The following is a 22614-nucleotide window of genomic DNA, read 5'->3' on the forward strand; positions in this document are numbered from 1 at the left end:
CTAAGGAGCTTCAAGATGGACCCCATTCCCTGAAATTCTAGAAAAGTAGGTCCAGGGAGGGAGCCCAGAAACACACCTTTTAAATAGGTGCCCATCTTTTAAGCAGCACTGTTAAGACTCCACAGCAGCGACCCTCACCCAAGAAGCACACCAGAAACCCTTGGAAAAATTTGAAATCCCACATTCCAAGCCCTACCTTGCACGATTCCAGCTGCAGGTCTAGGCAAGGAAGGCCTGAGTCTTTCTACTTCTGCTATAAGCATCCCAAGTTATTCAGTATTATATACTAGAACTTGAGACGCTCTTTTCTAGGGCATGAACTTTAGGATATGCAGTTTGTTCCAGTCATTTCTTTAAAAACCAAGTGACAAACTGGTGACCAGATGGCTCTCAAGTCCCAGTGGCTCTGGGACTTAACTGCTCCTGGACAAAGCCCACTTATGTAACTGGGCACTTTACTCCTCACTTGAGAGCTTGCAAGGATCCATAGCAGAATCCATAGAATCAACCCCTCACCAAAATGAGTCAAGACACTGGACGTGAGATCAGGAGAGCCAAGTTCTAGGTCTTCTGATTTTGCCACCAACAAGCTACGTGACTCAAGCAAGTCATTTAACCCCTTGTGGCTTAGATTTCCTGAATATAAAATAAGGCAGTTGGACTAGATGGTCTCCGTAGTCCCTCTCCTGCCATTACTCCGTGATCACAGAAGGCTGGCAGATTCACTTTGTTTTTACAGCCCAAGAGTTTAAGGCAATTAGAATACATGGAACGAATTAGTACGACTGCCAAGGAGAAAAATGGTCAGTGGTGGATATACTACCAAACAATTCACGAATGCTCAAAATTAATTGAATTAAGAACAAAACAATTAGAAAACTCATTAAAGAAGCTAAGATGGCAGAATTAGATTTGCAGGAAGAGAGACCAAAAGCTAAAGAGAAGACCCCAAGCTGGACGACCAAGCCCCTTGTGTAGATAATTTCTGAGAACAATCGAAAGAAGCGCCAGATCCGCATCCAGCAGTGGTGGTCAATCTCCCCCAGCACGTCTGAGTCGGGAGGCCGGAGAGTGAGCAGAAGCCGGAGCACCAATACCTGAGGAAGTGCCAGCAGCCGGAACCGAAGAGCCAGAACGAACAACGGCAACTGGGTCGGAAGGGCCGGGAGAAACTGGAGCGGCTGGAGCATTAGGAGAAATAATGGCAATTCATGCTAGAGGTGGCCAGATTCAAGGTCTGCGTTCTGTCGTCGACCACTGGGAAAATGCCAGACCACATGGGCAAGTTCCCCAGAATGAGCATTTTCTACGCGTGTGAGCATAGAAAAAGCAGAGGAAGCGGCAGGGAGTGGATGGGACACGAAGGCAGGCCTGACGTCAGTCTCTGGTTCGGTCGACTTTGTCCGTGTGGACAAAGAGCAGGTACAGAATACGGGCTTCCACTTCTGGATGACTCATCCCTACCTCGTCGCAGAGCTGCACCCTGGCTAGCAAAGTGGCTCAGCGGGTTACTGAGTGCTCGCCCAGCCTGAGATGGGCAACGGCTGTGTGCTGCAGCAAGCCAGACTGCCTGGGCTAGGGGCACCCAGGAGCGCGCCACGGTCTGTTGGGGCGATTTACAAAAGATGGGAGAAGGCTGCTCTGGAAAGGCATGGCCCCAAGAAAGTATTTTCCTGATAAGGGTGGCAGGAGGTGAAGCCCACCGCCACAAACAGGAGAAGCATGTCCCAAGGGAGCAGGGAACTGGTAAGTTCCAGAGTAATTTGGGGGAAAAAGCAAGGAAAACCGATGCTAGGGAGTCCCGAACACTAGACAGCCTACTTTCATAAGGCATGTCCCTTATTTAGACCCAGTCGATCTGATTTATATGGTTCCAACCAGGGCGCCTGGGTGGTTCCATGGGTTAAGCCTCTGCCTTCGGCTCAGGTCTTGATCTCAGGGTCCTGGGATCAAGCCCACATGGGGCTCCCTGCTCAGCGGGGAGCCTGCTTCCCCCCACACACACACCCCGCCCCCTGCCTGCCTCTCTGCTTACGTGTGATCTCTCTGTCAAATAAATAAATAAAATCTTTAAAAAAAAACCATTTTAAATGGGTCAAACCATGAAGTGAGTAAGTTTAAAAAACCCACTTGGAGGATGTGATAAACTCTCATTTGTGTTAAAGTCCCATCCAATACAGATCCATTAGATTTGGTCTAGTCTGAGAAAGAACGTTTTAAGAGCGAAGAGAAATGCAGTCACCTCAACATCCACGGACCAGGGTCAATTTGGTGGGAAGAATTGACTTTGAAAATATTTGGAAATTTGTAACAGTTTTGATTAGCCAGAACAATTAAAGGGAAAAGTACCTAAGAAAAAAATTTAAAATCGACCAGAAATAATCGGAATTATTTTCAATGGACTGGAAGTGAAGGCAAATAGGGAAATCTCCTCTGGGAGGACTGACTGTGAGGAGGAGCTACCGGGAGGACGGGAAGGGAGTTGCCGCGAGGCCCCAGGTTAAGGGGCACACCCTAAGCAAGGACTGCTGACAGTTACACAAAGTATTATCAGCTCAATTCCCCCACAGAGACAGCATAATAGTCAACCAGATTTAACTGCTTTGTGTTATCACTTGCCAAAAGTTAAACTATTAATTAAGCTGGGTAAGAGGTCACTTGCAAAGGACAAGAGACTATAATTGATGACTGTCCCTCGCCTGATGACATCTTCAGAAATCTCACGTGGCCAAAAGAAAAATGGAGTGTAAGGGAGGGAGGTGATTTAAAACATATATTCGCCACAAGGTGGGGGGTACTAAAAACTATTTCAGCTCTTAGGTGTACATATGGCAACATACCAATGACTCACTCAAGTGTGTGTGACCCAGGTAAACTCTGCATTTTTCCCAAGAACACCTGTCGTGGCTAAATCAATGATTCCATTTGGCATTTCTGGATTAAAAAGACCAGCAGCCAATTCAGAACAGTAGCCATGGCTACCACTTACTGAAACCTTCTCATCTGCTAGGCACTGTAAATACTCTCTACATGTAGTAACTCACTCATTTTTAACTCACGTCTAAGAGGTCCACACTTAAATTGTTAAATTGTCTCCATTTTAACTGTCAAGGGAACAGGCACAGAATGGTAGTAAGTGGAAAAGCCAGGATTTGAACCCAGAGTCTGAATCCAGCATGAAACCCCTACCATGCAGGTAAGCCAGAATGAATTCAAAGTCTTAAATGGAATATAAAGAAATAGGAAAGATCAGAAACCTCTGAGTTGAAATCAAATCCAGTTTCTTTTTAAATTGGCCAGAGTTGAAGAATTCATTCATTGCAAAATACACAGATTTCTTTATAACCCCAGACTGAAGGAAATGTTAAGACATTCAAAGACTGGTAATAAACAACTCGAAATAAGGAGAAATTAAGTACATCTTGACCAAGCTGAATATTCTAGATCTTATAAAAATAAAAACATCTGCTCCTTTCCAAAGCAAAATAATAAAAACAAAACTACGCTTTTGTTGTTTAAAACAAGTGTGCTTCCAAGTTTTAGGTAGCTTGTCATTTAGGATTTTCTTTCATGCTGATACTCTGAAATATAAACCAATCCCAGAAAAGGTTAAAAAAATTGAGCTCAAGGTCCTTCAGTGCTTAACAAATGATTACACAGGTTTAATCACTGGCCCAGGGTGAACCAGTACATAAAAAGTAAAAAAGGCAAAGAGGATGATCCATGTTTATAACTGCATGAACAGTTGTATGTCATAGGGAACTTGATTTTTTTTTAAAGATTTTATTTATTTATTGGAGGGGCGGGGCCAAGCGGGGCTGTGCTGAGTGCAGAGCCCAACATGGGGCTTGATCCCATGACCCTGAGATCATGAACTGAGTCGAAATCAAGAGTCTGGTGCTCAACAAAATGGGCCCATGCAGGCACCCCTATTTTTTTTTGAAGATTTTATTTGAAGTAATCTCTATACCCAATGTGGGGCTCAAAATTACAACCCCAAGATCAAGAGTCACATGTTCACCAGCTGAGCCACAGGAAACTTTAAATCCAACATCTTAGGAAAGAAATGTTTGCCATACCATTTAACTGAAGAAAAATGGATCAGAGACAAATGATTTTTGTCAGTGGTTTTCTTTCATATACTAAAGGTCTTAAATCAGTGGCTCTTGCCTCCCAGGATGTAAGTCTTTAATATGAATAATAATACTTTGATATTAAAGCATGAGCTGTGCACTATAGAAAGCTACTGGATGATGCTGTGCACACCCATCCACTGTAATAGAGAATGACAACATCTGTCCAAGGAGGAGGGAAACAGTTGTGCCATTCTCATTAGGGCAGAATATTTCACTGGTAGCATCAGTGAAATATGCACAAGAAGATATTAAACGTCACTGATTCAAACCATTCCCCCCACTTCAGTAGTTCTGGCCTTGGTTGTGCCATTGTAGTTGTGCTCAGTTTCATCTGCAGTGTATTTGTAAACCCAGCAAGGTATGCAGACCACTAATAAAAGCTGGTTTTGGGGGTGTCTGGCTGGTCCAGTCATTAAGTGTCTGCCCTGGGCTCAGGTCATGATCCCTGGGTCCTGGGACTGAGCCCCACATTGGGGTCCCTGCCTAGTGGGAAGCCTGCTTCTCTCTCCCCTACTCCCCTTGTTTGTGTTCCTCTCTCACTGTGTCTCCCTCTGTCAAATAAATAAATAAAATCTTTTTTTTAAGTTGGTTTTGGAAGAAAAAGACTTGGAAAAATGGCAGGGGTTGGGGTAGAGGGTAGTCCTTGGAAAAGAATACTGATGAAGGGAACACTAAGAGGGAGAGAGAAAAGCACCACAGGGGCAAGGATGAGTGAAGACAGAGGAGAGAAGCCAAAGGACACAAGGGCCACAAAGGTCCTGCAATCCAGCCGGGTGGCCCATCGGAGTCAATGGCTACTTCATGGCCCAGCAACTGCAAAGCAGTGATGCCCAGTGACACTGCGCATTTCAGGTACGTCACCAATGTCTACCTCACAATTAACACATACATTCTCAAACTGTATGAAACAGGCCATCTGTGCCTCCATGGACTGATTTTTTAAGCTTTTTTTCTGTGCCTGTCACTGTATCTGTTACGAAAGACATCAGTAAACACATACACATTGCAAACAAGAAAAACATAGCCTTTCTCAGCTTTCAACTTCTTCATCAAATGTATTTCAGGTCCACTGATAGGACAGGTATTGGGGGGTGAGTAAGCTGATGGCTTCTTAAGGACTTCTGGACCATAAACCAGAAGGCCACATAAAAAACGCCATTTTTAAGGAAAAGAAGTGTAGACTGCTTCTCTTGTTGGCTTGTCTATAACAAACACTGCTCATAGGTTACATAATTAAGTAAAGAGAGATGAAGAGGACAGGCCTAGAGTGAAAGATTTGTAAGAGAAAGGCATAGGGGAGGGGGAGGGAGAGAGAGAGAGAGAGAATCAAACCCACAGACTGGTAGAAACAAAGACGAAGCTCAAAGACAAAGATAGGTGAAAATCTGATTGTTTCTACCAATCCCACCCTGTGTTAAGAGAAAGCTGCTGAAGATTTAATGTTGATATTCTCAACTGAGACCTGCATGGAGATATGACACCTGAGTGTTTCCCTGGGTGACATGAAATGGGAGGCAGAATCTATCCTTGTCATAACTGAGTAGTGGCTCCCCTTCTCAGCTAATTACTCCTTCCTTCTCCTCCTTTTCTATTCGCTTTCCCTTCTCACTTCTAGATTCCTCTCCTGAGCCATGAATCTCCAAGGCAAGCATGGTGACTGCCCAGTTCGTCACCAGCTGCCTAGGGCTTATCACAGAACCTGTATGTACACAGAAGGGCACTTGAACTTTTGTTGAATAATTTACCTTCATTCCTACAGTGATGTCATCTGTAATAAAATGAGACTTTCACCTCTCTGGTAATGACTTTAAGTCTCCATCTTACATTTGAACAATCTCTTTATACAAGAGCCACGAACCTAATTTCTCAGAAATGAGCTTTGATTACAAGTCTAATATTCACCTTGTTCAAAGAAGCCAGCCATTTTTCTCCCAGGCTGACAGCCATTTAATCTTAATTTCCGTCTGTTCTCTGAAGCTAAAAATCTTGCAGCCCTGCCCCCCACCACCCCTCGCCACCCCTTATCTTTATGCCCCATCTGATGTACTAACGTACAGGTTGTGACTTCCCTCAGAAAGGTCTTTCCAGTTTGCCTTCTCTCTACTGTCTTGGCACTAATCCCATCCACTGATTACCAGTCTCAACGCTTTTGCCAGATTTTTACGAGAAATGAATCTCGTCCTTTTTAATGTACTTACTTATTTGGATTTAAATGCCTTCTATTTGTCCTTCCTTCCTTCCTGTTTCACATTCCTTTTTCTTTCCTTTCCTGCCTTTTTTAAAAAAATCATTCAATATTCCTCCACTATAAATTCAATATTCCTCCTCTTGCTAATTATACATTATTTTACTCTCATTGCTTACCCTAGAGATTATTACAACAGGCATCCTTGACAATACAAGGACCTCAAAAACAGTTTATAGACTCATCTACCCCAAGTTCCTTTCATGTACAACTGTTGCCATGTCTTTTAATTCTTAATAAATTTTGAACCTCCTAAGATGTTACTGTTTTATGCCACCAAATTAGCAGTTTTTGTCTTTGCTTTTGTATTTCACCTTAATTTTCATGGGTACAGAATCCTAGATGAAGTTATGTTCATTTATCACTTTAGAGATTTCATTCTACAGTATTCAGACTTACTCTGCTACCATTGAAAAATCAACTGAAAGTCAGTGTGGGTTCTCCTGAATGTCATAACCTCTGGCTACGTAGTTTTTCTTTGTATCTTCAGGTCGCGGCATGTTTACATATGGCTTTCTGTGTATTTATCTTGCCTGGGAATCACAGTGCTTTCAGAATCTGTTTCTTTCATCAGTTTTTGAAAAACCTTACCGTTTCTCTCTCCTTTTCTCTTGGGATTCCAATTACAAGTATGTTAGACCTCCTCACCTTACCCCATCTTTCTCCCAGATTCTTTTCGGTTTTCTAAACCTTTGTCTCCCTGTGCTCGAGTCTGGATATTTACTTCTGATCTCTCTTCCAGTCAACTAATTCATCTTCAACTGTGTCTAATCTGATGTAAAACTCATCAACTGAGTTTTTAATACAGTTCCAGAATTTGTTTTTAATTTTCCAACTCTTGGCTAAGATGATCAATCCTGTCAAGGGATTCCTTGAACATGTTGATTATGATTAAAGACTGGTAACTCTAATATCAGGATTTCTTATGGGCTGGTTTCTAAGGTTATTTATTTCTGTTGGTTTTTAGCCATGTCTTGTTTTGTATGCTTAATTATTTTTTATAGAAAACTAGAAATCATATATGAAAAATTGGAGAGATAATTTTCCTCCAGGAAGGGTTCATTTTTGTTTCTGAAAAGAAGTTAGGCTAAGCGCATTAGCAATCTTAGATCACCATAATCCACTCAGTGCTTTAACTTACTTGAATCTGGGCTCTAAGTCCTGTGATGGGTAGTATGTTCCTACTTTACCTTACTTCAAGGGGTGGCCCTTCACAGTTCCAAGATTTTGCCCACATTTATCTCTACTCCTGCCAGCCTACCTTTTGCCTCCCTATTTCCATGAACCTATGAAAACGCTACTTAGCCTCAGATACTGCTATAAGAATCTACAAGTATTTCTAAGGAATAAGCAGCAACAAATGCCAGGATTATCTCTCTGGGCTTTCCCTCTCTCCGTATTTTGGTCCCATAATTCCTCACTGCCATGGGAGCCTTCCAGTCCCTCAGTTAGTTTTATTTTGTTTTGTACAACTTCTCAAGCTTTCTCAAGAGGTGCATTTGAAATAGCCCATTCCACCATATGGGAAGGTAACTCTCCTTTATTACTCATTTTGTCCCATGTTACCCAGTGTATGGCTTTCAGTGCCCTCCATATCCTCACCAACCCCTTTTTAACCAAACGAGAACACAGGCTTGAGGGTTGGAGAGAGTTATGTTCAAACTGTGGCTTTACCTCTACTTATAGCTATATGGAAATGGACAAGTTACGTAGCTGTTTCCCCCATAATTCATTTGTAAGAAAAGGCACGTAAAACCTGCTTTGGGATCATTGAGATTAAATAATATGGGCAAAGTGTTTAGCACAATGTGTAGTACACAGTAATGTTAGGACTTACTGAGCATTATCATCACTGCGAGTTCTATTAAAACTAATAAATAAGTCATCCTATCTGCAAATCGGATGTCTCTTGACTCTGGTGAGGTATGTTTAGACATTTTCACTTTCTTAACTTGTTCACACTAGTTTTCATTTTTCGTTTTTCCTAATGTAATCCAACACATTCTTCAAGGTCTAGGACGGTGTTCAAGCTCCCCCAACGGTATGTCCAAATTCAAAATCCATACTAACATGCACTTGCTCTAATACCTATTCATTTTAGCAGCATAGTTTATCAATGATTCCCTAATTTTGTGTTAGTCTCTTACCAAAACTAGGTTACAAAATGTTTATACAACTGGCCAATAACTCATACCCTCTATAACACACCCAGTATAGCACCAAACACACAAGTTCTCAGACAAGAGAGATTCTCAGACAAGAGAGATTCTGGCTGGATTCTCAGCCAGAATCCTGGCTCAGGACTGAAAAAAGTTCTTCGCATTCTACAAATGCAGTAGAAATTAGTACTGAAAAGCACACAGGATGGGGCACAAAGGGACAATGGTAGAAGAAAAGGAAACGAGTACATAAGCACATCAGAAAAGAAAGTATTTCTGATAAAAGTTTTACTTAAATCTTTTAAGTATAACTTCAACTAACCTAGTTGCATTATTTTAAAATGACAACTCAAAGTCCAAAGTTGCATTTTTACAATTCAAAGTTAGAGTTTAACAGGAACTTTCTGGTTCCTTTGAGAAGGTCCTTCCTTTTCCCTAAGGGGGGGGGGGGAGTAAAACCCTAACTAGTTCAAGAAGTTGGCAAATAGTGATCCGTGAAAGGGTACCCCCTGGGTATCAGTCATGAAAATTGTAATGTCCTGCTTTGCTTGTATTCAACATGATTTGCTCATGAGAATGAAAACAAAATAAAGATTTAAAACATGTACTTTTGTGTAGAAGACCTATGGTTGCAGTTCTTTGAACATTTCTGAACCTTTAATTCTTTTTATAACAAGTACGGAAGACAAACTAAATGGTCTCTGATAACACAGTAACATTAAATACCTTAATTTTTTATAAAGGTTTTTTCTAAAGGTTTCATGCTATTCTTACAAGGCACCAATTTAGTGTATTTTCTGCTTGAATATCACTTTCTCCCAATCAATACTAAAGTAACTATACTACTCAAATATTTATCAAGTAAAAAACAGGTCACTCAAGAAATCATCCCATCTCTGCTTCTGCCTCCATTCCCCCCCCTCACAACCTGGTATTTTATTGACAAAAACTTTTGTTTTGCTATTTGTGAACAGAATGATGCATTTCAGTGACAGTATTTACAACAAACTTCTCCTTTTAGCAACTGACAGTGTCATTTACCACCCAAATGTCACATGCGAAGAATATGCTACATTATACTCATGGTCATTCAGATTTAAGTAAGATGTGATACCTAATGTTGGTGTTATTTGCAATTTTGAGTTCTTGAACCCCTGCTGAAATAGCCTGATGTGTAGCAGTAGGAGCTAAAATGTGGAGATTTTATTTTCATAACCTCAGATGAGTCAATTCCAATTACTAGATGGGAAAAACAGGTATACAAGTACCTCACAGAGAGATGACTGTGAATATGTGTAATTTTGATTTTTCAGGGGAGGAGGCATGATCTCTTTTAGGCGTCAGAAAACAGCAGGGACTATAAAACATTTGTGGCAACGCTGAACCATTTGTATAATACAATCAATCAGGAAAAGGAGAAAGAGGTGATTCAAGGTGTCAATAAATACCTGACAGTGGCAAATAAGAGAACAACTCATTTTTTAGAGGACTATTCTGGTCATCCTATCCGAATATAGGAAACACGGCTGCATGCTTTCTCAGCCACACATTTCAGGGGGACAGTGCTTGCAAGTGGAGAAAGGCCTTGCATTTGACATCCATGAACAGCAGCTTACCCACAGCATTGTAGAGAGGCTCTCCGGTTAATTTGTCCCAGACTACAGTGGTTTCCCTCTGGTTACTGACACCAATAGCTTCAAAGAGAAGATTAAACAGAAGGGAATATAAATTAAACAAGCAGAAAACTACTTCAGGAGAATAGTTCTCATGTGTTTTTTCTAAAACAAGCATAACGAAACTTAATGATTTGAAAAAACACTTGGCACTTCTGTAGTGGCAATGAATATACTGTCCGTGAGCAGCTCTGGGAGAAGTAAACACCCACTGTCAAGTGCTTCTCTGTATTTCTGCAAGACTGCTCCCCACTTCATGAGCACACGATAACACGGACCCAGGTCTGTATCCAAACGAAAGGCTCCCAGGTGAACTTATAAAAAAGGGAATGCACTAATTTCAAATTTATAATACCCAATTTGTTATTCTATGGAGACCAATAATCACCTCATCCATTTACTGATGAACTGCTATAGGCAATTTCTCTCTGGGGGCACGCACACGCCTCCAATTTAAGAGAACAGCTACAGCTAAAATCCTTCACACTGGGCAACCTCCTACTGTGGTTCTTCAGAAATTGTTTTGTTTCTGTAATGTAATATGTTCTAAGACATATTAATTTGAATAAGGCATAAATACAACAATATATGATGGCATACACTACACTGACCTTCGCACAACTCAAACACTGTAGTCGTAGTTACTCTACGTAAAAATACTAACCCATGCCATTTTATTCAATTCAGCCTGATTCAGCTGCAGCAGAGGTTCTCAGACTCGGCTGTACATCAGAACCAACCAGAGAGCTTTTTTTAAAAAAAAATATCAGTGCCCAGGCCATGACCCAAACATTCCAATTTAACAGACGGGGATAGGATCTGAACATCAGTATTTTTCCTTTACTACTCTCCAAGTGATTCTACCACGCAGCCTGGGTTGGACACATCAGGCTGAAGGATCGAACTCTCTAGAGTGTAAGGTGAGAACTGACTTTAAAGGCTCTAGAATCAATAACAGGTCTTCCTCTTCAATGTCCCTGAAAACCATTCATCGTGTGATCATTCGGACAGCCCTTCTAGTGATAAAATACTACCTCTCCCGAGGCAGACCAATCTTTATTCACCAACTTTGTTATTTAAAAAAAATCCTCTTCCTTGTAGTTTTCACCTACAGATCTCTGCGACAGGCTTTGGGGATATATGGTATAAGGTTAATACTTCTCCTACGTGCAAGTTTTTCACAAACTTGAGGCAGCTATATTGCCCCCCACCCCAGGTCTTCCCTTTCCCTGTGTAAGCTAAACAGTCTAATTTCCTTCCACTGCTCCCACCATATGGCATGGTTTATTTATTTTTAAGTAATCCCTATGCCCAGCATGGGGCTCAAGCTCAAACCCCAAGATCAAGAGTCAGATGCTCTCCTGACAGAGCCAGCTAGGCACCCTTCCATGTGGCGTCATTTAAAATCCCTTCGCCGGGGTGCCTGGGTGGCTCAGTGTGTTAAGCCGCTGCCTTCGGCTCAGGTCATGATCTCAGGGTCCTGGGATGGAGTCCCGCATCGGGCTCTCTGCTCAGCAGGGAGCCTGCTTCCTCCTCTCTCTCTCTCTCTCTCTCTGCCTGCCTCTCTGCCTACTTGTGATCTCTGTCAAATAAATAAATAAATAAAATCTTTAAAAAAAAATTAATAAAATCCCTTCGCCACCACCCCTAGGAACATGCAACTTTCTGTCTGTACTGTTTCAATCGTACACCCAGAATAAAACACAATAGGAATGTTCTGACCAGCAGAGACCTGAGGAGGACCAATAGTTCCCTTGTGTTAAATAATCTTCTTTTTAAGCTCAAAACAACTCTTCATCTTTAAAACAATACACTAAAATCTAAATTAAAAAGTAATTACTTAGATTTTACTTTAAGGAGATTTTGTAACAGCAATGAAAACTGGCGTATGGAAAATGAACAATGTATGTACTTTACTGAAGTCTGTAATTGACACAGAACATAGTTTCAGGTATACAACAGAACTGGGTAGGTGTATGTATTGCGAAGAGATCACAATAAATCTAGTATCCTGTCAGCATACAAAGTTACATAATATGCAATACAATACTGCTAACTATAGTCACCACGCTGTACAATATATCCCCATGACTTACCTATTTTATGACTGGAGTTTGTATTTCTTCTCCCATCTCCCTTTTGCCCCCTTCCCAACAGTAACCACCGATCTGTTCTCTGCCTCTATGAGTTTTGTGTTGTTTTTTGAATTCCACATAAAAGTGAAGTCCTACAGTCTTTGTCTTTCTCTGACTTATTTCACTTAGCATACGCTTACGGTCCATCCATGTGGTCACAAATGACAAGAGTTCATTTTTCATAGCTGATTAATATTCCACTGGATATTCCATTCATCCATCAATGGACACTGTGGGTGCTCCTGTCTTGGCTATTGTGAATAACTGCAATGACCATAGGGGTGTATTTATCTTTTCGAATTAGTGTTTTTATTTCCTTTGGGTAAATACTCAGAAGTGGAATTGCTGGATTATATGGTAACTCTGTTTTCACTTTTTTGAGGAACCTGCATACTGTTTTCCACAGTGGCTGTACCAGTTTGCAGTCTCATCAACAGAGCCCGATGGTTCCCCTTCCTCCACATCCTCCCCAATGGCTGTCATGGTGTTTTTGACAACAGCCATTCTGACAGGTGTGATGGGATATTTCACTGTGGTTTTGATCTGTACTTTCCAATAATGAGTGATGATGAGCATCTTTTCAGATGCTGTGGGCCATCTGTAGGACTTCTCTGGAAAAATGACATTTCTGTCCCATGATCATTTTTTAATCAGACTGTTTGTTTGCTATTATTGAGTTGTAATTCTTTGTAATTCTGGATATTAACCCCTTATCAGATAATATGATTTGCAAATACATTTTCCCATTTAGTAGATTGCCTACTTTTTTGTTGATGGTTTCCTTTGCTGGGCAGAAGCCTTTTTGTTTAGTTTTTGGTTACTGATTCAAGTTCTTTGCTTTTGTTTGGCCTATTCAGGTTTTCTATTTCTTCATGATTCAGTCTGGGAAGACTGTAGGTTTCCAGGAATGTATCAGTTTCTTCTAGGTTGTCCAACTTACCGACCTATAATTGTTCATAGCATTCTCTTACGATGCTTTGTGTTTCTTTGGTATCAGTTGTAACTTCCTCCCTTTTATTTCTTATTTATTTGAGCCCTTTCCTTTTTTTCTTAAGAGAGTCTAGCTAATAGTTTGTCTAAATAACCTATATCCAAAGCAAATTTACTTACCAGAACAACTTTTCTAAAGGCACAGATGACGGACAGTCTTTACTTCAAGAAACTTCAAGGCATAGGGTAAAAGGAAGAGATTTGGGGGGCATTTCCTTAGTATCAGAAGACACTAATGTTTGTAGGAATCAAGATGGAAGACAAAGGAGAATGTGGTGGGGGAGAAGGGGAGCTAGAAATCATTTGGACATGGTCTTGATTCTTGTAGTGACAGGAGGGGATGAAATTAATGCATAGGTGGAGGGAGGAGCCTCAGGAAGACAAAAGGCTATTGCTTTCCTTGGGATGTGGGGAAGTGGGTAAGAGCTCTAGCTTAAGAACAGGAATAGGAAATGAGGAATTAAGCCCCCACAGCCTCAATGTTCTCTGTGAAGTAGAACACAAGGTTATTTGCTCAAATGAGCTCAAGCAAAATAAGATCATAGGGTTTCTGGCACTATTTAATTAGAGCTCAGACTCTGAAACCAGGCTGCTGGGGTTCAAATTTGAATTCCTGTTTCCTAGCAGCATGACCCTGGATCTCAATCTGTTTCATCTTCTGCAAAATGGAGGTAATAGTTCTCACTTAACAGGGTTACAATGAGGAACCCCTAGGTTAATGCTTATTACGATAGCGCCCAGCACATAGTAACTGCTCAATAAATGCTCCTTACTGCTTCCATTCACTGTCATCAATATTATTATTTTTAAGTAATTAATTTATCTTAGAGATAGAGAAAGCACAAGCAGGAGGGGCAGAGAGAGAGAGATTGAGACTCTCAGGCAGACTGCAGACTGAGCGTGGAGCCTGACTTAGGGGTTGATCCCATCTGAACCCTCTAATATTTGGTCACTTAATCGACTGCACCACCCAAGTGCCCCTCATTGTCATCAATATTATTCAGGAAAAGAGTGGACTAATAGTTGTAAAGCAGGACCCATAAAGGAATTGCCGAGCAGTACTGAGGCCAAAACAAAGGCCAGAGAACTCAGTGGGACCTCAGCAATAGAATACTGTGAACACAATAGTTTTAGTGACAACTTTACACTGTGGGGTCACAATGAATTCATGGTCCAGTAAAATCTCCTGTTCCTCCCCACTAGGTTAATTCTTGTTCACTTAGCTACAGTCTCTGAGTCACTATTCTCTGCCCTTTAGGCTACCCTTCTTTATTGGCTCACTCTTAACTTACATTCGCAATGCAATCTAGGGCTATATTCTATCTGACTCATTAGTCACAGGTTCCTCCCTGACCATTCCTTCTTTCCCTTCTATCTTAACTTGATTCCTTTGTGCCAAGTAACTACTGCTTTTCTTGCAGACAGTCAAAGTCCAGCAAAAGCTTCTCAGGAATTCTCCTGCAGCCATAAATACATCTCCTTTACTCGTTTCTACTCAGGGCACACAGGCTTTATGCAGTACCTCTGAACTTTTTCAGTGTTCTAACTTCCTGTCACTTTACCCTAAAATCCTCTGTACTTTTTTAAGGTTTTTTTTTTTTTAATGTGGAGCTTGAACTCCTGGCCCTGAGATCAAGAGTCACATGCTCTACCTTCTGTGCCAGCCAGGCACCCCTCTGTTATTTTGTTTTGTTTTGTTTTAAAGGAAATTTTCTGGGGCACCTGGGTGGCTCAGTTGATTTGGCACCCGACTCATGATTTCCACTGAGCTCATGATCTCAGGGTTCTGAGATCAAGCCCCATGTTGGGCTCCCTGCTCAGCGGGGAGTTTGCTTCTCTCCCTCTGCCCCTCCCCCCACTTGTGCTTGTGCATGCTCACTCTCCCTCCCTAAAATAAATAAATAAAAATTTTAAAGGTTTTTAAATTTTTATTTATTTGACAGAGAAGAGAGAGCACAAGCATAGGCAGGGGCAGTGTGGCAGAGCCAGAGGGAGAAGCAGGCTCCCTACTTGGCAGGGAACCCAATGTAGGGCTCAATCCCAGGACCTTGAGATATGACCTGAGCCGAAGGCAGACGCCCAACCGACTGAGCCACCCAGGCATCCCATAAAATTAGGCACTATTAAGAGAAGTGTGTGTGCTGGAACTAGCAGTCAGAATCCAGCTCCTTGCTCAGTAGGGAACCTGTTTCTCCCTCTGCCTGCCGCTCCCGCTTGTATGCTCTTTTTCTCTCTCTCTCCCCCTGACAATAAATAAAATCATTAAAAATGTAAAAAAAATTGTGCCTAATTTTAATTCTGTTTCCCTCAGAATTACACATTCAAGTTCTGTAATTCTCCACCCTGGTTTATCTCCCATTTAGGGGCATATATGACAGTTACATGTATAAAATATATGTAATTTCCTGGCCCCACAGTCTTTTAATTACAAGTACTATCATCAATGTATATATAAAACACAATGTAGTACACTGTATCTAGGAGGTTCATGCTTCACCTGTATATTCTTTCCTGGTAGGTATTTTTCTCAACAATGAGTGCTGCAAGTAAAATTAACTAGTTAAATGCTAACTTCACAATCTCTGGTTCAGTTTTGCTTGACATTGTCTGTGAAAAGTTATGACAGTTAAGAAAATATACTTAGAAAAAGCCTTTGTAAATATAGCTGGTTTTTGCCAACTGTTGGGAGAATTACGGACCACAGGCACACTTATTTAAAAATAAAACCAGGGGGAGCTGCCTGGGTGGCTCAGTGGGTTAAGCCGCTGCCTTCTGCTCAGGTCATGATCTCAGGGTCCTGGGATCGAGTCCCACATCAGGCTCTCTGCTCAGCAGGGAGCCTGCTTCCTCCTCCCTCTCTCTCTCTCTGCCTACTTGTGATCTCTGTCAAATAAATAAAATCTTTAAAAAAAATTAAAAAAAATATAACCAGGGGGTGCCTGGGTGGCTCACTCAGTTGGCCTTTTGCTCAGGTCATGATCCTGGGATCCTTGGATCCAGTCCCACATCAGGCTCCCTGCTCAGCAGGGAGTTTCCTTCTCCCTCATCCTCTGCCACTCCCTCTGCCTCTCCCCCTGCTCATGCTTGTGCTCTTGTTATCTCTCTCAAATGAGTAATAAAAAATATTTTTAAAATGTATAAAAAAGGGGCACCTGAGTGGCTCAGTGGGTTAAAACCTCTGCCTTTGGCTTAGGTCATGATCTCAGGGTCCTGGGATGGAGCCCCACATCTGGCTCTCTGCTCAGCAGGGAGCCTGCACCCCCCAACCCCGTCTGACTTTCTGCCTACTTGTGATCTCTGTCAAATAAATAAATAAAATCTTTTTAAAAATGTATAAAAAATACAAAAATAAAATAAAATAAAATCAGTAGCACCTGCCTGGCTCAGTTGGTAGAGCATGCAACTCTTTGATATCGGGGTCATCAGTTCAAGCCTCATGCTGGCCCTAGAGCCCACTTAAAAATTATTAAAAATAAAATACTAATTTATAATTGGAACACATTTTTAGGAAAAGAAAAAAAACGACCAGAAGTGAAATAGTAAGAGCCCTGGAGGAAGGCTTTGGGGCCACTAAAAAGTGCGGTGTGGGAAAAGGTCTAAAGCTTTGTAAGAAAAACAGCCTCTGAAAAATGTGTGCTTAACGCACGTTGTAACATTTGGAAATGAGATGCAGCCACAGCTGGGAAGCTATTTTGGAGAACAAGGTGCCTTTCTAAGACACCTGAGATGTTCTAAGACGCTGTCCCTGCCCGGAGTAGAGAGAAGACAGAAGTGAGTGTGGATACGTTCAGCAGGGCCAGGCAGCAGATGTGGGGGGTTTCTCTTTCCTCTAACAATATGGTAACTACATATGATACAAGAGAATTTAATCACTGAAAATTGTATGCTCTCGGGTTTTTTTATTTTTTAAAATTTTTAAAAAGATTTTTATGTATTTATTTGACAGAGATTACAAGTAGGCAGAGAGACAGAGGTGGGGGGTGGGGTGTGGAGCGGGGAAGCAGGCTCTCCGCTGAGCAGAGAGCCTGATGCGGGGCTTGATCCCAGAACCCTGAGATCATGACCTGAGCTGAAGGCAGAGGCTTTAACCCACCGAGCCACCCAGGCGCCCCTAAATTTATTTTTTAAAGTAATCTCCATACTCAAGCTAAGGCTCAAACTCAAGACCCCAAGATCAAGAGCTGTATGCTCTACCAGGCAGAACAGCCAGGTACCCCTATGTTCTCAGGGCTAAAGTGGTATATATTATGTTTTGCTTCTATCACAGGAAGACAAATGAAGAGTATCTGATACTTGAATTCTTTATATACTCTGTAGCTCCTTCAGTCCAGTCACAGGCAAACAGAGCTTCCCAACTCCTCAAGAAGCAGCCTATTTACTCGTCTTGGACTCCTGCGTGCTGTTGAGCTGGAGAGGGAACTTTAATTTTGGAGACACTGTTCATCCAGACTTGAAATCCACCAGGTTTCTGGTGGAGCACAACTAACACCAATCAAATGAGAATTTGCAAAAGAAATACAACCAGCTAGGGCCACCTGGCTGGCTCCATCAGGGAAGCATGCGACTCTTGATCGCAGGGTTTTGAGTTGGAGCCCCATGCTGGGTACAGAGGGATGTAAAGATTGCTTAAAAATAAAATCTTTAAAAAAGAAGTAAAATCTTTAAAAAAAAGAAATATAATCAGCTATGATAAATGCTTAATGATTTTTTAAAAAGATTTTTATTTGTTTGAGGGAGGGAGGGAGAGTGAGTGAGTGCACTAGCAAGGGAGAGGGGCAGAGGCAGACGCTGAGCAGGAAGCCCAATATGGGGGCTCAACCCCAGGACCCTGGGATCATGACCTGAGCTAAAGGCAGACACTCAACTGACTGAGCCACCCAAGCGCCCCTGAACTCTTAACATTAACAGCTAAGACTATCAATAAATTGGTCTTCAGCTATTTATTTGCTACATGGGAACTAAAAAGTGAAGTGGTTTGAAAAACAAAGAGAAGTGGTTTGTGAAGTTATCAGGATGGCTCAGGAAAATGAGCACTGGCTCACAAGACAGGGAAGTTGTGCTTTAATATTAACACTAATAAATAGCTACATGACCTCCAAAAAGTCCTTTTCCCTCATCCGCAGCTAGGTTTCGGTGACAGAAGATCTTTCAGAGCATCAGTGTTCCGCGAGCTAGACTTCTTTGTAGGCAAGCGAAAGTCTGGCCCTTGGCAGTGCCAATTCAATGAACTAACTTATAAAAATAAAATTTAGCACAACTGACCTGGAATGGGGGGGTATGGAACAGTCTCTATCTTGGCCACCCTCTGGTATTCGTTGAGAAGGAAATGCCGGGTCACTTTGGCTCAGGTATGGGTTTCACAAGGGCCAGACACAGAGGAGTGTAATTAGCTCAAGGGGAAGGCAAGGCACTTAATAGGAGGTATGCATCACCTTCAAAAATATCACAAAAACATGGGGCGCCTGGGTGGCTCAGTGGGTTAAGCCACTGCCTTCGGCTCAGGTCATGATCCCAGGGTCCTGGGATCAAGTCCCACATCGGGCTCTCTGCTCAGCGGGGAGTCTGCTTCCCTTCCTCTCTCTCTCTGCCTGCCTCTCTGCCTACTTGTGATCTCTCTCTGTCAAATAAATAAATAAATTCTTTAAAAAAAAATATCACAAAAACAAGAGAAAGGGGCGCCTGGGTGGCGCAGTGGGTTAAGCCTCTGCCTTCGGCTCCGGTCATGATCTCAGGGTCCTGGGATGGAGCCCCGCATCAGGCTCTCTGCTCACCGGGGAGCCTGCTTCCCCTCTATCTCTCTGCCTGCCTCTCTGCCTACTTGTGATCTCTGTCAAATAAATAAATAAAATCTTTAAAAAAAAAAAAAAAAGAGGAGGAAAAGTAATGGCACCCGAGCCTCGGGGTCTAGAAGGCCACCCTGCTGCAGCCGATCCTACCTATGAGAAAGGTAGAATGACATCAAAACCAAGGCTGATCATCCTGGAATCCACATCCTGAACGTGGCTTTAGAAGTCACCTAGATTCTTCATGTCTTTGGTATAGATATTTTGACAATGGAGTGTGCTACTGAATGCCACCTGTATGTTTAGGTCATTTAGGTTGTAAAAGCTGTGAGAACAAGGATAAAACCAGCTACTGCTTTGATGCACAGCTCATCTACAAGTTGGTGAATGTAACTCTAAAGGAATTCTGAAGCACTTCCACACAGATGGAGGGACAACCAAGGGTCGGATATTCCATTAATTTGTGATTCCATTAATATGTGTCTCCCTCACTTGGTTCTTAGCTACAAGACATTTGTGCTCCACTGTTTCCCTAGCATACCCAGCGCGTGAATCTGCTCAATAAATGGTTTTGATAACATTTAGTCTTTTTTTTAAAGATGTATCCATTTATTTTAGAGGGAGAGCACCAGCAGGAGGGGCAGAGGGAGAATCTGAAGCAGACTCCCCACTAAGCACAGAGCCCAAAGCAGGGCTTGATCCCACCACCCTGAGACCACGACCCAAGCTGAAACCAAGAGCTGGATGCTTAAATGACTGTGCCACCCAGGCGTCCCGTCCAGTCTTTTTTAAGTAAGTTTTATTCATACAAATAGATGAAAGTCTGAAAAAAAAATTCAAAGGTTCTCCTCAGCATCCCTACCAAAATAAGTAAGTAATTGAAGCTTCGACTCAGGAGTGTTAGTAAATCTCAGAGCCAATGTGATGTGAATCAAGGCACCATTACTCCAAACTGATGGCTGCCCTTACTTACGTAAGGTCCAACTAGCTAAGGGGGTGAATGGGCAGCTCAATGGGCGGAGTCTGCTTGAGATTCTCCCTCTTCCTCTACCCTTCCCCCTGGCTGTGTGTGCTCTCTCTCTCAAATAAATCAATCTTTAAAAACAATAAAACTACTTGGAATTAATAGAGATCTGTAGTGATCTCATATTCCCAGTTATTTCAGGGAGATTCTCTTAAAATGCTTTGATTCCAATCCCCCACCGCCAGCTGTTCCCCAACCTATCTGGGGGCTCCAGCAAAAACCCCAAGCATCATCTCTGACCCATCATTTCCCTCCACAGCACTACTCTATTACCCTAACTTCCAATACACTGTCAAATTCTGCCCCCTGTCTCGGCCTCCCCTGCCATCACTGTCAGTCAAGTCACTATCCTCTTCTCTCAGGACTTCCACAGCAGCCTCTACACTGGTCTCCCTGTGTCCATACTCAGACCTTCATGACAACCACAAAGCTCAACCTTGTAGTGAGGAAGCTATCTGCAAACTGCCATTCTGTCACCTTGCTTAAGACTTTTTTTTTTTTTCTGAGACAGTCTTAACCCTAACCCTATAATACTAAGAGTAACACCCAAACTCCTAGCCATGGCTGACAAGGCCCTATCTGTTTCCCCAATTTCTGCTCCTACTGAAACCCCGGGTGCACCTCTGCCCTCATCCTTCTTTTACTCCACTTTTGACACACGGGCCTTTTTCTGACCCAGAAATACACTAAGCTTACTCCCACCTCAGGACCATGCAGCACATGCTGCTTCCTTTTCCTCAAACTTTTTTCTCCTAGCTATTTCCATGGTTGGCCCCTTTTGGCTTTTGAGACCTTAGCAAATGTGTCCCCTCCTCAAAAAGGCACTCAACTGACTGAGCCACCCAAGCGCCCCTGAACTCTTAACATTAACAGCTAAGACTATCAATAAATTGGTCTTCAGCTATTTATTTGCTACATGGGAACTAAAAAGTGAAGTGGTTTGAAAAACAAAGAGAAGTGGTTTGTGAAGTTATCAGGATGGCTCAGGAAAATGAGCACTGGCTCACAAGACAGGGAAGTTGTGCTTTAATATTAACACTAATAAATAGCTACATGACCTCCAAAAAGTCCTTTCTAGTCCTTCTCTAGCCACCCAAACTCAAGTAAGCCTTTCCAGGCACACCCCACTGTATCACCCAGTTTGAGCTTCTGCATGGGACTTCTTAGTATCTGAGATCAGCTTGTAGTTGTCTGCTCTCATTGTTGGGCTCACACCCACTGGAATAAAAGCTTCATGAGAACAGGGACCTCATCTTCTCATTTACTGTCGCACGCTGGGTTCACACAGAGATGCTTCCCACTGCACAGGCACTCGGTTATGTGCTGAATAAAGCAATGTACAAATTTGATTGAGATAATAATACATGGAGAAAAATACTCTATTCAAATACCTTTTATGTTGGAAATATCAATATTGAGCTGTCCAAGTTTCTCACATGTTTTCTCTATACACTCATAGACAGACTGCAGAATTTCCTTAGGATCTTGTTCCACCCATCTTTGAACAAAAGAATGTATTTGGTTAGTCCACAAGAAAGCAATGCATGTGTCATTTATTTCGCTAGAATTGTGCACGTATGAGGGTGTGACTGGTGCATAAATCAACAAAAATTACATCAGGAAAGGAAAGCATCACCAATATTCTAAACAAATGATTGTAAACACCAGTCTATTCCCTTGTGTTTTCCTTATTCTTCCAATAGTAATTAATCATTTGAAAGATGGCAAGTAATGACCACAAATAGCAGACACTCTACCTACTTTAAATAACTTTTTCAAATCCAGTAAGAAATTAGTTCCCCAATTCTTTATATCCTGTGGCTCTGATGAATTTTAATAAACCATCTACATGTTTTCACTAGTTACTAGCTATTTCTAAGTAGAGTGAAATATATGTATGAGTCTTGGGATGGATGGACTGATTGATCTACTTATTTATTTGGGTATATACTTATTTATTCATGAAGCAAAAGGAAAAGAAGTATACTAATCTCTTTTGCCATTTTTCTCCCAAGTTATTCTGTGAGAATTTAGGGAAAAAATTTAAATTTCTTCCAGTAATTATCTCATGTATACAAGGGATTGCTTTCAGTTTTCAGGCCCAATGCCTGTGCCATTTTGGTAAGGTACGAGGACTTCAGAAAGATAGAAGTCTCATAATAAATGACACAGGAGAGAAATGTGGAAAAAACAAATGACAATTAAGGAAAACCACAAGTAAAAAGGACCCCAAATTTTAAAAATCCTACCCTACAATCTGCAAGTACAAGGGAATTCCAAGTGCCTTTTTTCTTGGTCTTCCTTGAGCTTGCCATGCTTTCCTGAGCTTTGAATTCTCTAAATTCTTTTTCTAAAAACCTAACTTCCTTCCACATATTTCTAACTTCTGTTTCTTTAAGACCCAGATGCTCTCTCTTCAAACTGCACTGGAATTAGGCCTGTGGATAGCCATTCTAATGTTGGTACCGT

General features: G+C 41.8%; 1 protein-coding gene across 5 annotated transcripts in view; it reads right to left on the reverse strand.

Moving 5' to 3' along the window:
• Positions 1-22614, reverse strand: part of GK (glycerol kinase) — an 80080-nt gene that overhangs the window by 44578 nt on the left and 12888 nt on the right. For 3 of the 5 annotated variants that reach the window (XM_044235647.1, XM_044235648.1, XM_044235650.1), the window contains exons 3-5: positions 21537-21643; positions 10157-10234; positions 1098-1181 (exon numbers count right to left, since the gene is read on the reverse strand). In XM_044235647.1, coding sequence (XP_044091582.1) covers positions 1098-1181; positions 10157-10234; positions 21537-21643 — 269 coding nt within the window. The remainder of the gene's footprint in view (positions 1-1097; positions 1182-10156; positions 10235-21536; positions 21644-22614) is intronic. The other 2 variants (XM_044235649.1, XM_044235651.1) reach the window with 1 other exon arrangement.

Source organism: Neovison vison, chromosome X (assembly GCF_020171115.1).
Source record: "Neovison vison isolate M4711 chromosome X, ASM_NN_V1, whole genome shotgun sequence".
In the NCBI taxonomy this organism is placed as follows: Eukaryota; Metazoa; Chordata; class Mammalia; order Carnivora; family Mustelidae; genus Neogale; species Neogale vison.